The sequence below is a fragment of the Artibeus jamaicensis genome, unplaced genomic scaffold, assembly GCF_021234435.1.
Source record: "Artibeus jamaicensis isolate MK-2021 breed Jamaican fruit bat unplaced genomic scaffold, CSHL_Jam_final contig_240, whole genome shotgun sequence".
NCBI lineage: Eukaryota > Metazoa > Chordata > Mammalia > Chiroptera > Phyllostomidae > Artibeus > Artibeus jamaicensis.
This window is the reverse complement of record NW_026521506.1, coordinates 12,581,103-12,597,936: the sequence shown is the minus strand read 5'-3', so window position 1 is coordinate 12,597,936 and position 16,834 is coordinate 12,581,103. Positions and strand designations below refer to the sequence as shown.

Below are 16,834 nucleotides of genomic sequence, written 5' to 3'. Positions count from 1 at the left end.
AGTATGTAACAATAAATCATTATTATACCATTAAATCATTCAACTTGCCACCATGTAAATCTAATATGGCCTTTATATTTGAATTAGCCTGGTAGTTTTGATCTAAAATAATCTGAGAAGCATATCTTTCATGCCTTTAGCTTTCTCACTACTTGTTAAATATCTACCATATGCCAGGCATTTAGGTTCTTTCTCTTATGTAATCTTCAGAACACCTAAGTAAGGTACATACTATTTTTTCTTTTATACATGAGGAATAGGAGGCTCAGAGAAAGTTAAGTAACTTGATCCAGGTTATTCAAGCAGCACAGCCAGTATTTTAACCTGGGCCTGCATGCCAAATATATAGATACTTATGCAGTGCAGTAGTGCCCTACCTTTGTAAAACCACCTTCTATGACCTCCTACAGCCTTCAGGGGAAAGATAAAGCCCCTCAGGTAACTATATCAGGCTTTGCTTTACCTAGTTATAGCCCCTAGAAACCCCTCTGGCCTCCTCACCCACAGCCCAATCATCTCCTCCTAAGTCTCCCTGGTGCCCTTCCTGAGCCTCCCAGAGCACCCTAGCCATATTTCTATCATGACACTTGCCACACTGTAATGTAAATAAATATTGATTTAATTGTCTATGTTCCTCATAAGGCCATGAATTCCTTCAAGCACTGTGTCTTATCCATCTTTCCATTGCTACTACCTAGCAAAGTGCTTGGCTTAGTATAGAAATTCAGTCAATGTGTATTGAATGAATGATTGAATGAGTTAATAAATTAATGAATATTGAGCAGGGAAAATTCAAATATAAAGCCCTACCACTTTTTATAAAAGTGGTGCTTAAAGTGTGGTCCCTGGACCATTAGCAGTGTCATCAGGGAACTTAGAAATGTAAATTTTTGTCCCCACACAGAAATCAGGAACTCTGGGAGCAAGGCGTGGCCATTTGTATTTTAACAATACCTCCAGGTGATTCAGGTACATATAAATTAAGAGCATGGTTATGCAACAGATTAAAATTGCCAATAAACATGCAGAAATGAAGAACGAAATATGGTTATTATCAATACTAATCCCTTAAATTTAGTGGTACTTAATAGATTTAAAAATGCTTTCATATCTACTGTGTTTGAAATTAAAGATAAAATGAAGAGAGAAAATGATTAAGGTGCTCAGATCTGTTTCAGGTACACTCTATTTAAGTAGCTCACTGACTTATAAAGAACTAACTCTCCCAGCCATGACATCTGAAAAATAATAGGGGTATTTGCCTGGCCAGCCAGGGATAGTAGTGGCCTTTGTGGTAAGCAGATCTTGCCATGATAAAGATTTCAGGTTGAATGTGATTGAAAGCTCATTGGGGTTGTAGCAAAGTTAAAGCTATCGGGAAGAATGCATACTCAGGCTAAGTATTTTTAATACTTTGTGCAGGCATCAACCTTCAGTAAGTGAAAGAAGCAGCTTGCAAAATTATATGACCCATTCTTAGTTTTAAAAATATTTTCACTTTCAGAGTAAAATGTTATGAAAGGCACTAAAATATAATGGTGATTTTCTCTGGGTGGTGGGATTATACCTTAAATTTTTTTTTGCCAAACCAACAAACAAACACGTGTTTACAATGAGAATAAGAAAATGAAGATATAAACTTAGTTCTGTGTACCCGAGGAGACCAACATGCAGAATTAACAGCCGGTGTAGCTGCAGGTGGAATTTGAAAGGGAAAATTGGAATATCGGAGGCTGGAAAGAGATGGAAAGACCTAGAAAGAACCCAGGACAATCTGCTATCATGGGGGCTCTTAAAGTACTGAAATAAGAAGAGGAGATGTCCTGCTGAAGATTTCTATAGGCACAGACCAATGACACTACAGTCTGTTTTCTACTAATTTGAAGGCAACTTCAAGCAAAAGAGACAGAAAGTACTGGGGCAGGGGGAAAACAGGGCTTGTCATTTTTTTCTCTCACCCAGGACCTGAAAGGTGAGAGGGCCCACTATGGAGGGTGGAAGTAAGGGAAAATTATCCAGAACAGTTAATGGCTCCAGGGCTCCCATCTGAAGGACACATAAACTGGAAAAGAGGGATAAGAGACGTGAACAACTGCTGCCTGAAGCAAAAAATTTAGCACTTTAAGCTTGTGCCAAACTAACTGCATAAAATGAAATTATGTACCTATAACTTCTGTATTCTGCATATAGTTTATACCCAAAGATCTTTTCACACTAGGGTAAAAATCAGCTGTGTTTTTAAAAAATAATTGCCAGAGCAATAGTTATTTTTGGAGTGGAGGTTGATACAGAGTTAAAACAAAACTTCTGAATCTCAAGGACATACTCTCCAGAGAAGTTACCCTCCCCTTATTTTTGAACCTTGGGGGTGGAAAGTTATTATTTAAGCAGTTTACATTTATTAAGCAGTTAGTATTTGGAAAGCTAAGTGCTTTGAATGGATGGTCTCACTTATTCTTCAAAGGAGACCTATAAGCTAGATATAACTATTATGCCCAACTATATAAATCAGAGAATTGAGATCTAGCTAGCAAAGAGCAATGTTAGGATTATCTGCCTCTGAAGCCCAAATTTCTTTTATTACATTTGGCCCTGCCTGGTATAGCTCAGTGGATTGAGTGTGGGCCTGCAAACCAGAGGGTTGCTGGTTTGATTCCTAGTAGGGGCACATGCCCAGTTTGCAGGACAGGTCCCCAGTGGGAGGCATACAAGAGGCAACCACACATTGATGTTTCTCTCCCTGTTTCTCCCTTCCCCCTCTCTAAAAATAAATAAAATATTTTTAAAAATTATCCTACATTTGTTAGTTTTGAAAATAATTTAAAGCAAGTAACAATAGCCATAAAATACTGAAATTAATAATACCTACAGTGAGATTATAAAGACATACAGTCATGCTGTGTCAGTAAAAATGTAAATTTGTTTGATCTTTCTGAAGGACAATTTGGCAATATTTACCAGAACAATTTGAAATGCTAGTACCAGTTGTTTCAATTACTGAAGTACTGAAATTCACCTTAAGTATTAGCTGGCAAAGATATAGGTTGTGTGGAAGATATTCAGTATAAAGAACTAGAAGAAACCAGTGCCCTTAAGTAGGGAACTGGTTAACTAAATCATGGTTCAGCCATTAAAAAACATGAGGTATGTGTGTATGTTCTGAAATAGAAAAATCACCAACATATAGTAGTAAGTGAAAAAAAGCAAGGTGCAGAATGGTGTGTATAGTGAGATTACTTTTGTAGTAATTTTTAAAAAGTACATATAGAAGACAAGTTGATAGATATACTAGCATATAAATAACATTTTCCCCCTGAAAGGAATGTTGTACAAGAAGCATTTTAACAATAAATACCTTTGAAAAGATTGAGTTATTTTATTATTTTTATATCATTTGAAAGTATTTGGGCTTTTTGTTTTGTTTTCCTGTCCATATCGGCTGATTAAAAAAACAAACTATTAACACTTTTAAAACCAAATAGCTAGCACTTATTAAAGGTTCATAATGAACCAGGCACTGTGCTAAGCATTTTACATATAATATTTACATTCTCATATTAAATGATTGGCTCTATTTTACAGGTGAGGATTAGAGGCTCAGGTGGGTGAAATCACTTGCTTGAGGTTCCATAGCTAGGAGGTGGGAAAGCTGTTGTTTAAATGCCTATCTGCCTTAGTTCAGAGCCCTAGGCTTTCGACTTCCAGGCACTGCTCTTCTACTTGGTCTTATGCTTTTATTGCATAATAAAAGTAAACTGGCAAACAAGTGGAGTCTAATGAGATAATGTATGTGAAAATTCTTTTCTAAGTATAGAGATGTGTGGTGAAGGACAGAGAGGTGGGGGTAGGGATTTTGTTTAAATTGGGCAGATCTGTGCATGGACCCCTAGACAGTCAGGATATTGTTTTTTGAACAACTTTATTTTGTTTATCCTTTAAAAATATTATAAAATTATGTTAATTCTCTTTTCTCATAATACCTTATTATTGTTTAAAAGTAAAATAGTATGAAGAAATAAAAATCCTTTCATAATATTCCTTACTAATAATTAATGACTGTTTCAGATTTTAATGGCTATATAACTATATATTGCATCCATTCATACATATTTTGCATAAATGGGAGCAAGTATACATTTGTTTTGTATCTTGCTTTTTTTTCAACCTTACAATATGTATCTTGGCCATTTTTTCAAATTGGCACTTCTGAATCTACTTTTCATTTTTAATAGCTGCATGGTATCCCATTTTGTGAATGTATACACACAGAGACCTTATTATTTTTTATCACTATTGGAAGACATTTAAATTATTTTCAATTGTTTGCTTTCCTAAATGCTGCTGTAATGAATCTCCTTCATAAGAAAGTTTAAAAGGATCTTCAGACTGAGTGTGACATTTATCAACTCTGTAGTTGCTGAGAGTGACCCAGTAGGATTCTGTACTGAAGGGAGGAGTATGCTTTACTTTGTGGAAAAACAAAGAACTCTATCCAAAACACTTTGACCAACACATTCAGAGCTATTAGAGTTGCCAACAGGTGGGACAACCTGAGAAAGAAGAGCTTTCTGTTTTGGCAATTTAATAACAGTGAAGAAACTTGCCATGACTATTCAACACTGCTTGCTGGATCAGAAGATGAATTTCTACACTAAGTTACAAGAAGGACTGGTGCAGCACTGGATTCCACCAGACAGTCTGGAAACAGCTAGACAAGGGGATGGGCAGCAGAGCTCCAAATCAGGCAACAGCACGTGTGGAAGGAGTAGTGACCCATGCGGAAACTCATAACTCATAGACCAAACTTCTTCCAGCAGAGGGCAGTGCCTCATATATCAGGCTAGACTAGAGCTAGCTAGCGGCAGCCAGAGTGGGAGACTTCGCAGGGACTGACTGCACCAGCCCTAGGCCAAGGAGAATTTCATTCAACTAAACTGTCTTTGGGATACTGTAAGTGACATTGGGGGAATACTCAGGGAGAGAGACACAGTAGGACTTCACACTATTGTGATTTGCCTATTTTCTAATATCTAACAGTTTGGGATAGGTAATATTTTTATACACTCTGACTATTAGGGCTTGCAGGTAAGGAATTTGGAGTCAATTTAACTTGACTGGCCAGCAAGACTCACAGGTTTCTGGGTGCATGATTGACTCAAAAAGGAAATGACACGCCTAAAATATAACCTAGTTTTCTGGGCCTGTTGATGTGACACAAAGTTTACAAATAGAAAGTTGGCCGAAAGATATGTAAGAAGTACCAATTTTATCTAAAAAATAGAAACTTAGTGTTTAACACCAGAGCCTTTCCCTTTTGAATTTCAATGACTATGAAGAATGGCTATTAAAGCAAACGTTAACGAGGAAAAGCCAGCCATGCAAATTGCTATGCATGCAGGCAATGGAAGACTAAAAGAAATTAGTCTGCAGGAATAAACAATTTCCAATCAACTCTTCCCTGAATATTGGTTACCTTTCCTGCTGTGCAGCTGTTGGGATCAAACAGAGGCAAAGCTGAGTTAGAGTACCTGCAAAGTTTATTTATAATCCTTTTGTTTTCCGAGCCTGGTGACAAGAAAAAGGAGTGACTTTGGCATTTGCTGGTAGACTTAAGGTAGATTTGCCAGATGAAAAAAGTTCTGTGTATTTAATTATTTGTCAGGGACAGCTAAGTAAAACACACCACGTACGAAATCATAGCAGTAGTGAACTCTAAGGGTAGTTTGCACTCATTTCTAAGAAAAAAAATCAAGTGGAAATAGTACCAGCAAAGAGAATCAACTTTCTTGGTTGTTTTATTTTTCTCTGCCACTTCTAGTCCAGGGATGGATGGCGTTCTCTCGGTCGTTAGATTATTACTGGCGCTCCTACACAGGCCAAGGAGCTGATCCAATCCTCAGGCGGGGCTAAGGGCGCCTGAGACGCGGATGGGCTTCAAAGGGTTTGGGGTGGGACTGTCAGGAGCAGCAGAAGAAGAAGCAGAGGCTTCGGACCGGCGGGGAAAGGAAGGATGGTGCAGGTTCGCGGAAAGGCCCTTTGCCAAGGCCATAGCACGGACCTGAAACAGTCCCTAGCCTTCTCGCTCAGCAGGGCGCGGCCCCACAGCCATCCGCCTGGTTCCGAAGAGGTGGGACTTTCCCCACCGGAAGTGATCCTGTACTGTCTCGGGGAACTGGGGCACCTCAGCCAGTGTGTCAGGGAAACCCTTCCGGGTGTATTCTGGGGGTGGGGGGTGGGGGGGTGGGTAAGGAAAAAAAGAGGTGGGTTCGCCTGGAGTCTTTGCGGCCGCAGCGGCCCGGACGGCACCCGCCCCTCTCCCCTCTGCGAATAGCAGCGCTGGGGCCGTGGTGAGAGCTAGCAGCTGGCCCGTGACCATGGCCTTGGCTTGACAGAGGCTCCGGGACGGCCGGGCGGGTGAGGACTGTAGGGTAAGCGGCGGCGGCGGCCGCGTTGGCAGAGATAGCCGAGTCTCGGGGGTCGGGGGAGCTGGGGGAGGCGGCAGCCGGAGCTGCTGGTTTGGGGCGGGCGGGGGTCAGGCGGGTAATGTGCGCCCTTCTCTCATCACAGGCCGGACGACGCCCGCGAGAGCCGGGCCCAGAGACCCGCCCGGCGGCAGTGACGGGTGCCCTGCCCAGAGGCCTGGGCCAGCTCTGCAGCGAGAAAAGGAAGCGGGGTCTCAGGGCCCCTTTGTGTGAAGGGCGAAGGAGGTGTTGGGGCAGCCCCTGGCTACGGGCTTCTCCGTCGCAAGCCTGCCCGTGAGGGCCCCTTGGTCTGCGGCCTCCAGCCCTTCCCCCAGAGGGGCGCGTTTCATCTCCCCACCCTCGCTGGGCTTTTCCAGGCGCGCCCTCCTCCCCACGCCCCCGGCCTAGGCTTCAGTTCCTATAGGAGGGGCATTACCATCCATCCCCACCCACCCCGACTCTTCACTCTCTCCCCTCCCCCGCCCTTAACTTCCTCTTCTTCCTCCGTCGGGCCCTCCGCTTCTCAGCGTTCTCCTCCCGAGTTCGCAGATTTCCGCCCACCTTCCGCCTCCCCAAGCTGCGCCGCAGTTAGCGGGGCTTTATTTTTCTTCCCTCGTGTAGGAGTTGGTGAAGGTGAGATTCATGAGGGAATACAAGGTAGTGGTGTTAGGGAGCGGAGGGGTTGGCAAGTCTGCCCTGACTGTGCAGTTTGTCACTGGGACTTTCATTGAGAAATATGACCCCACCATTGAAGATTTCTACCGCAAAGAGATCGAAGTGGACTCTTCTCCGTCGGTGCTAGAAATTCTGGACACCGCAGGAACTGAGCAGTTTGCCTCCATGAGAGATCTCTACATCAAAAACGGCCAAGGTTTCATCCTGGTTTATAGTCTCGTTAATCAGCAGTCTTTTCAGGTAACCAAACCAAGTCTTGTAATTTGTTAAAAGGGGGTGTGGTAATTCTACTTTTACTTCTGGTTTGCTTGAACCGTGCGTTAATGACTACGTTTTTGCTTTTGAAAGTTAGACATGGCGCATTTTTTGAGGTTACTCCTGGCATGAAAAAGTGTTAGGTTGTTTCTACAGAGACTAATAAAATAACAACCGTCAACAAATATTTTAAAGTTACTTTTACGTCAAAGAAAAGTGAAAACGAAATACATCAGTGCGTGTATATTTAGCTTGGAATATAACCTTCTGAAGTTGTGTGTTCATTTCAACAAGCATTGATTAATATACTCAACAAATCACCGTTAACTAATAATCTTGGGTACATAGAGCACTTTGGAAGGAAAACTATTTGGAGCTGAATATCTGTTGCACATATAACTCATCTGTGGCTGCTTCTCCCACCCCCTTCTCTGTGTTCACCCAAGTTTCTCAAGCAGCTTCAAAAACCTTTGTGCTGCAAGATGAACTCAAGGCCTGCCTTCTAGGCATTTTACTTACCTGGGGCATGTGAAGGAAATGTAATTAATTGAAAAGATTAGTGCTTGGAATTAATAAGCAACATAAATGCAGAATGACCCTCCCTTTCTGCAGTTATCCAAATTGTTTCTGATAACACTGACTATATTTATACAAAATACATGGATCCAGGAACACTGAGCAAGTGCAGATTTCTAACCTTGGCTGGGTGGCCAAACTGGAGATGGTCCAGTTTCCTCAGCAAATCTGCCCTATTCTCCACCGGGTTTAATATTATTTTAAGAGATGCAATAAATGTTGCTATTTATTCCCTGAAAATAACCTCATATTGACCCATTATATTGACCTCCATTGATTTAGGAAATGGACATTTTTCTGCATTTAAAGATGTCCGCTTAATGTTTCTTACTTAGGAGACATTAAGTGCTTTAGTCAAGCCAATGTGCTAATTCTAGTTTTCTTAGTATTTGAAATTAAAGTACTGTAGCCAATTTTTCACTAATGGGATATAGCACTTCAGGTTTTTTTTTCTTTTAAACATAATAAATTCTAGGTAAATGATTCAAGTTCATCATATGTAGGTCTAAATTCCAAAGCAGTAGTATCATAAGCACCTTTTCCTCCCAAAAGCACAAAAGGTGCTATTTGGCAGGCATATTCTTTCTGAGGGGGGAGCAGTGGGCAGGGCAAGGGAGAATAATGGGGGGAAATGGGGACAACTGTAATTGAAGAGCAATAAAAAAATTTTAAAAAGATCCTTTGGAGATTTGTTATTCTATTAGCTGACTCTCTAGAGCCTGGAAGTTGTGTGAAGGGTTTTTCATAAGATTTCAATTACCTCTACTTCGGTGATAGCCATAAATAGGGAGTAAAAAATCTGCCATTATTTCAACAGAGAATTAAACTCTTTTAAAGCCAAGTGACATAAATTCGGATTCTCAGCTGAACTTGGGTTTTTATGAAGACACTAGGAAATGAAGCTTAACCTAAAAGACTGAATTGATACATGACCAAATAAAGAAACATTGTTGCAAATATGAAACAACCGTGTTTTTGTAAATTTTCAGTCCCTTCATTTTCCTACAACCAACATGTGAATATGCTGTTTACTGTTAACTATTTAAATTAACACGTTTATATTTAAGTTAACCTGTGAAAAATCAAAAAAATGGTAATGTTAGTATAAAATTTATAATACTGTTTTTAATCAGTATGCCACCTCAAACTGATGATACTAGAGAATTGTTAAAGCTGTTATCTTTTATGATTAATTGTAATTACAAAAAAGTAATACACTTGGAGTAAATTTCAAGTTGTAAACCCAAATGTAGGCAAAGAAAAGGATGACTTCTCTTGGTCAGACTTCTGCCTGCCTGTGGATCCCAGGAGGTGCTCATTGTTACAATAGTTTTTATTATATTTAAGTATATTTAAGGTGTTTAATTTAAGTGAGATAAAAGTATACTATTTTATTTAAAATGAAAAATATAAGAGTATAAGTCTGTTTTTAACTTTGGTCTTCTAGGCATGACAGTATTTTTGTTTCCACCTTAAACTTTTTCTCTCAAGTGCTCTTGCTAAATGGCTAGAAATGCATTGATGCTACAATCCTGTGCTAGGATATCAGGTGTTAGGAGGAGTGATGACAAGCTGGCAGGTTTAAGGAGATAGCCAAACACCCTTATGTATGGATGGATTCATCATATTTGGAAACTGTTAAAATCAGTATAGACTGTGGGAAAGAAGTGATTGAATCAGAAGGTTAGTGTGCAACCTACATTTTATATTCTTCATAGAAACCCAGCAAGTAGGGTTTGTGGAAATTATCTAGTTTGTACTTCACTGGAGAATATGACATTTTCTTTGTTTGGGTGTCTGGTTTTATTTGTTTGCTTATTTATTTATATATAATCCTCACCTGAGGATGTTTTTTCATTGGGAGAGAAAGAGTAGGGGGAGGGGGAAAGAGGGGAGAATGGAGAGGGGTAGAGAGAAACATCAGTTGGTTGCCTTCTCATATATGCTGTGGGGTTTTTTAAAACTCAGCTTTCTGTACTCACTAAGGGATGAGTTCCTGTGAGACTGTCATATTTCTGTTATGGTTATGAAAACAGCATAATTTATTCTTTTTCTTTGTGATTGTTTGAATAGGATATCAAGCCAATGAGAGATCAGATTGTCCGAGTGAAGAGATATGAAAAAGTCCCACTAATCCTAGTAGGAAATAAAGTGGATCTGGAACCAGAAAGAGAGGTTATGTCTTCAGAAGGCAGAGCACTGGCTCAAGAATGGGGCTGTCCTTTCATGGAGACATCGGCAAAAAGTAAATCAATGGTGGATGAACTTTTTGCTGAGATCGTCAGGCAAATGAACTATTCATCCCTGCCCGAGAAGCAAGATCAGTGTTGTACAACTTGTGTTGTCCAGTAAAAAAGATAACCTCAATCATGGCCATACCGAGCAGGTTAGTCATTGATGGAATCTTATGAGCCACAGAGTGTTTTGTTTTTGATCAAGTATAACAAATCTGGTTAATGTTAATACACATTGTACTACCTTAAATTTCTGTATTTTAAAATAACATTTCCCTTTCAACAAAACAGTCAACATTCAATGCAGAAAATTAAGAAAAACAAAGGTAAGAAATTGCTGTATTCCCACAAGATTTATTTTTTTTAAGTGAGTCACTGTTCTCTCTGCTTGATTGATAACATTCCTTTGGGGAGGGATGAGTTAAAGGATAATACACCTTTTCAGTGTTACGGTAATTTAGCTTTCAGAATGCACAGGAGAGCATCCAGTAATAATTTCAGAAGATGATTAGTTTTGTTTTCTATACTTTTCTATCCTGGGCTAGAGAGGTGCTGTAATTTAAATAATCAATTTACTAATCACCAAAATGCTTGATTTAACAGAATGATTAATTAATCAAGTTCATCTGTACTTGGCACTTGAGAGACTTAAGTGATCTCTGATAATAACAAATGAATATATGGTCCAAATGAGAAGAATCTGGCAAAATCATCCGTGATGTGTTAGAAGGAGGAGTCCCAAGGCCAGGAAACATTTTTATTCATTTTAGTAAATAACAAAGTTAATAAAAATAATAACAAAACCTTTGAACTTTTCATTGAATCAAATGATAATAAAAGTTTTTTAAGTGAATGAGTTTTTGAAAAAGTTGATATATAAAACTTACTGAGCCTTTACAATGAGATTATTTTATTCATATCATGACTTTTCAATCTAGATTGTAATTGGGCAGATAATATCACTTAGACATTTAGATAGTGAGATAAAACAATCAATAGACTGAATGACTGAGAAACCCGCAGCAAATGCCAAACTCGCCGGACAACATCAGGAATGGAATTGATTGTTTTGAGCCAAGAATGAACTCAAGTCTTGGAGGCAGTGTCGCAAATGGCAACAGACATTTCAGATCACAGTGGTGATTTCTAATCAAAGGTCTGGCTTTATATGTGCTCCCTGGACAAAAGATTAATGGTTCCTAATTTATCTTCAGGGAAGATTTTCTGTCAGGTAATGTCATCTTTGAAAAGGAAGGATGACCACAGTGTTTCATTCAAAATGCTTTCACTCATCAGCTTTCTAGAATACCAGAATATCCTGGAAAAATCATTTATTTTCTTATACCTGGCTATATCTATTACCTTATAAAGTCACTATTCAGACTGTATTCCAGCATATGTTTTTATGATAGTGTCACACTTACAGTATAGTATTTTGACGTATGTAGGTGATCAAGTTTCATGTTATTGCTTCCATAATCTTTCTTCTTAAACTGTAAGCCAGCTTCAAGTTTGAACAAGCTCTGAACAGTGATTATTTCTTCACCATTATGCTCTATTTCTCTGACACTCTTAATTGGGCAAATGACAGAAGTTTACACATTTTAATTTTATTGTTTTTATGAAAAATTAACCAGCTCCCACAAACAGTCCCCATTTTTTCCATTATTATTGTAGACAAGTATATGAAGCAAACAGAATAAAATTGACCTCATACATGTAGAGGGCCAGTTGTCTCAGTCAAATCGGCAAATGGGCAATTTCTAAACCTATTTTTAAATCTTATTCTGGATTATTTCTGAGTTTCTTTTATTTTGTAACTTTTGTGACTAAATTACTTTTAGCCCATTTGGTTACCTATAGGAATGATTAAGTATTTTGAAATATCTCAAGCCAATTCTGTTTATATTTTTGTTATATACTAAAAATCAGAAAATATTAATACTAATAATTGCTTATTTTTATAATAATGGGTCAAATTGCCTGTGTAGTCTTTTGTGTTTTTTTTAAGCAGAATACACTATTGAAAGTGCAACCCTCACAATAAAATATCTAATTAGCTGAATTTCTGAAACTATTTAAGGGAATTCCCTGACCAAGACTCACCAAGATCTTTTAGAACAAAGGACATGATATTCTGTTTTCCTCCCCTCCCCCCTTTTCTTTTCTATCAAATAAGATTGAACTATGGAAATCTGTAATCCAAGATCCAGAAAGCTTGTGGTTGTGATTGCTCACTATTTAAAAACACAGGTGATGGGTTCTGAATCCTGTAGCTTGAATCATGAAGGCCTGAGGTCTGTCTGCCTCAGATCTAGATAGAAGATCAAACTTTGACAAGTAAAGTTGATTTGAGAAATGCTTGTCCTTAATATTTAGAAGACTACTTTGTACAAGTGAGAAATAATAAGATACTAGTAAGTCAGAAAGACTGTGATTTTTATAGCTTGATTGCTCTTAAATGAAAGAGAAACTTCATTAATGTGCTAAGAATGCTTCTGATAATTCCTCACATTTATTTCTTACCACCTTTCATTTTGGGTCACCAGTCTCTTGTCCAACACCTGCTTATCTGCGTGGCTCCCAGGATTGTTTCCTCACCTTTCAACCTCTCATTGGAAGTAACCTTAGTGTGAGTTTGGATTCATGGCCAGATTCTTTACATACTGCTTTCATGGCTGGTTTCCTTACTGACCTGAGTAGCCTGCAATCAGGTGCATTGAAGGACTTTTTTTACTGTGCAGCAGCAATGTAATAAAAACTCAGGTCAGTGTTGTAGCCCTGTAGTTTGCTTTTACTAAGTATATCATAGCACCTCAGGGATGGTGTGAATAATTGGCAGATGGCTATTTTGGTATAAATACTGTTGTTGAGAATGGTGGGTATTTTGTTAATCTCATAATACTATGAAATAAGTAAATTACAGTGTTGTGGGGGTTCAGGGAAAGCACAGACCACATCCATTCAAAGCTGGTTTTAATATTCTGGCCTTTTTGTTGGGGGTGGGGTGTAGGATGTTTAATAGAATCCCTTTACTAGGTGCCAATAGCATTCCCTCCATCCCTAAGTTGTGACAAACATGAATTTCTCCATACATTGCCAAACATCTCCTAGGGGCCAAAATTTCTCCTAAGAACCACTGAATTAGAGGAATTGGGGAGTAGTAACCTTTGTGTCAGGTAGGATATGAGTGGATAGGGGTGGGGTAGAGGTGATTACAAACAGAGAGAATGCCAAAAAGAAGTAAAATAATATTTTTTTTAAATTTTTTAAAAGATTTTATTTATTTATCTTCAGAGGGGAAGGGAAGGAGAGAGGGAGAGAAACATCAATGTATGGTTGCCTTTTGTGCATCTCCTGCTGGGAACTGGCCTGCAGGGAACAGGTCTGCAACCCAGGCATGTGCCCTGACTGGGAATCGAACCGAGATTGTCTGGTTCGCAGGCCCGCGCTCAATCCACTGAGCTACACCAGCCAGGCAAAATAATATCTTAAAATATTTTGTTGATTTGCTGAAAGGAAGGTGGGAAATGAAGTAAAGTTATAACTTAAATTCGACAGTTTGGTAAATACCCTTTTGGCAAATATGATTTTAAAGGTTACCTACTTTTCAAAGGTTCCTATATCCCTGTCCAATATTGACAAAAGTTATAAAACAAGGAAAACAAATAAAAAAATGTGTTCTTCACTATAGTTTGAAGATCTGCAAAATTTAATCCTATTTTCCTCCATGTATTATGAAAAGGTTCTTCCAATGAGAGTAAATGGTGCATAAGAGTACCAAATACCAGGAATCAAGCTGAAAGAATGAAAATCAATATTTATGTCAGCCTCACTTCATCATATATGTTATCCTGAACAAAAAGGGAGATTCTTGATTCAAGACTAGCACTTCATTTCACGTGGCAACAGAATGCACAGGATGTTAAGGCTTCTGAAAGGCCAAACCATTAATTAATGTCATTTCAGTCTAGCTGGCTTTACTATTTCTAAACACAGTGGAATTGATTAGTTATTTAATTTTTAAAATAAATGTGTGGAATCTTTTCTAATATTTCCATCTTTTAATTAGATATGTGCTGGGGAGTTAGCAGATGTGAGGGGAAAAATCATGAACGTTGGATCACATTGTGTACTTTAAAATGCTGGCATCTTCCAACATCCAAGTTACATGCTAATCACATCAGTTACAACACTGGGGTAGAATTGTATTGCAGAAGTTAGAGTTTAGATACGTTTTTCCCCGGCCCTATTTTGCATATCACTTTGAGTGGGGAAAGGAGCTAATTTTAAATGTTCATTTGTCATCCAGTTCGAATGGAGCCTGTGGCATGGTAGCCCTGAATGGGGGGGGGAGCATGCTTTAGAAGTGGTGTGTACCTTAAAGACATGCAATGGCCCTGGGGTAAGAGGAGAGAAAACAGTTGCCTTGTTCTTTCTGTCCCACTAATTCTTTCAGACCTTGACTGATCTCCACAAAGTTCATGGTTTGTGACGGTTCAGAGTTGATAGGTGCCTAGTTAGACCTACTGTGGGTGTGGAAATGTCTGGTGAATTTTTGTATGTATATGTTACCTTTTAATTGCTTCCTTTAACCCCAAGATTAGGCTTTTATTGCAGAATGAAATGCATGTGAGCCATTCAGTTTTACTCTATTACCTCCCTGGTTTAGAATGAACCATCAGTAGAATTAACAAAAGTTGCATCATGGAGTTGGAGAATTGCTACCAAGGAAGTATTCTAGCCTACTGCAGAAAGATTCCCTTCATAGGATTACTTCTCAGTGAAATTCTAAAATCCAGAACATAATGTCATTAAGAAAAACTTTTTCTATCAAAACATAATCCTAAATTTATTTGATTAGTTATAGTTTTAGGAATATTGGATATAGTAAAAGCACTTTAGAGTTGAGGGGAGCAGTATCCTACTTAGTCTAATTTGAAGTAAACACCTAGGATCAGATCATTGGGTTCACACTGTTGCTGCTTCTTATCACTGGATATGATCATTCTATTTGAGATCTCAGAATTGAACTCCTTATGTTAATTTAAACTTAAAGAGATTTTAGGTCAGACCATAAGAAAAATTGCTTCTCCCTCTCTCCTTCTCTGGGTTCACCATAAACTTTTGGAGTACATGTTCTTTTTAAAGCATTGTTCCACTTTCATTCAAGGATTCTATTCCATGGGTCCAGCTTTTGCTCTCTGTTTAATGGTGACAGGTGAGCATTCTTAATGACCTAACCCCCAACTCCATCCCCCATACTTTGTGATTATGCAAATTGGGATAGAGAAACAAACAAGATATTTAACAAAATCATAACGTATATCAACAGAATTCCAGCCTAGTATTTTGCCAGTATAACTAGTATTTATCTTGGATACAAAAATGCCAAGTAAAAAATGGAAAGGGAACTTTAGTTTAAAATATTTTTGGTTAAATCCCCAGAATATCATGTCTAAAACTGGGAAAAACTTAAAATCAGTTATCATTGCACATTTATATTTGCTGAAAAGAATGCTAACAAATGCCATAACATTTAGAAATCGTAAATGCAGCTAAGCTAAAAAGACATTTAAAAACTGTTAAGCCTTTCATCCCAGGCATTCTGCTGCCACATGAAATAATGTGCTAATCTTGAATCAAGAATCTCCCTTTTTCTTCATGCTGATGTAAATAATGATCTTTGTTCCTTCACTTCTGTTTTTGGTACTCTTGTGTACCAATTTCCCCCACTGAGGAGACCCTATTTCATAATTTACTGAACAAAACATTTGGACTATTTTTGAGGGTTTTTATTTGTACTCTTCCATAACAAAATCCAATTAGGAAAAAAGAAAACAGTTATGCAAGAGTTTGAGCAGAAACTTCTAGAGTTAATATTTGTTGGATGTCTTGCTGGAAACTTGAGAGTGAGGACAAGGATCTTTTGTGTTCTATCTTACAAAAAGCAAGTTATACTTTTTCAATGTGTCTGTGATATCCTGGGAATTAAAAAGTATGAGTTTGACCAGCTGCCTGTAAAGCTTGTAGAATGTTTTTTTTAATGAATGAGAGCTGTTAGTACACTGAAAATTTTGCTGTCACAGTGAGAAGCAATAACATTTACATTTCACATTTTGTGAAATTCTAATCTGAAAGAGACTATCCTTTAAGTGGCTGGTATTAATACTTTGTTGTTTAATGCTGTGTCTCCTTTTAAGATTGTGGAATATAACCTGGAATTTATCTCTGTCTCTTGGTTTCACTGGAGTATTGTCATCCTGTGGAATAATGATGAACCAAATGTTAACCAGGTTTTTAGAGTATAGAAAATAATGCATACATTACCTTTTATTTAATATAGATCATGGTTAAGTTATATTCTTAGTGCTTATTTTGGCTACAAATAAATAATCACTACTTCCTCAATTTTATTTCAGAAAATGCCTGAACTATTAAATCATCACATATTATAAGTTTTCGCTATTCAGAGACATAATCATATTTTAAAATTCCAAGTCTTTATAATTTTTTAATTTGAAATATATGGATTAAAGTTTATAGAAACCTTGTTAATTCAAATTAATTTAGGAAAGTCTAGTGTGGATTTCTGAAAAGTCTTCCCAAAGAATTACAAATATAATAAAATAC

At 38.1% G+C, this 16,834-nt stretch overlaps 1 protein-coding gene across 2 annotated transcripts; it reads left to right on the top strand.

Annotated features, from left to right (window-relative positions):
* The first annotated feature begins 6,238 nt into the window (after positions 1–6,238).
* Positions 6,239–10,353, top strand: RAP2C (RAP2C, member of RAS oncogene family). Of its 2 annotated transcripts, none has more exons than XM_037146352.2 (3): positions 6,239–6,414; positions 6,568–7,376; positions 10,041–10,353. In XM_037146352.2, exons 2-3 carry the CDS (start codon positions 7,104–7,106, stop codon positions 10,317–10,319), a joined length of 552 nt encoding a protein of 183 aa, XP_037002247.1. In that variant the 5' UTR covers positions 6,239–6,414; positions 6,568–7,103; the 3' UTR covers positions 10,320–10,353. The 2 variants fall into 2 exon arrangements, with proteins under 2 accessions (XP_037002247.1, XP_037002246.1); XM_037146351.2 differs by having other exon boundaries at positions 6,239–6,428.
* Positions 10,354–16,834: the final 6,481 nt, after the last annotated feature.

Bases quoted from the DNA above. Each gene is read 5' to 3' on its own strand.
- RAP2C (XM_037146352.2), top strand. From the start codon at position 7,104: ATGAGGGAATACAAGGTAGTGGTGTTAGGGAGCGGAGGGGTTGGCAAG. The intron at 7,377-10,040 runs GTAACCAAACCA...TTGTTTGAATAG, and splicing joins TTAATCAGCAGTCTTTTCAG to GATATCAAGCCAATGAGAGA.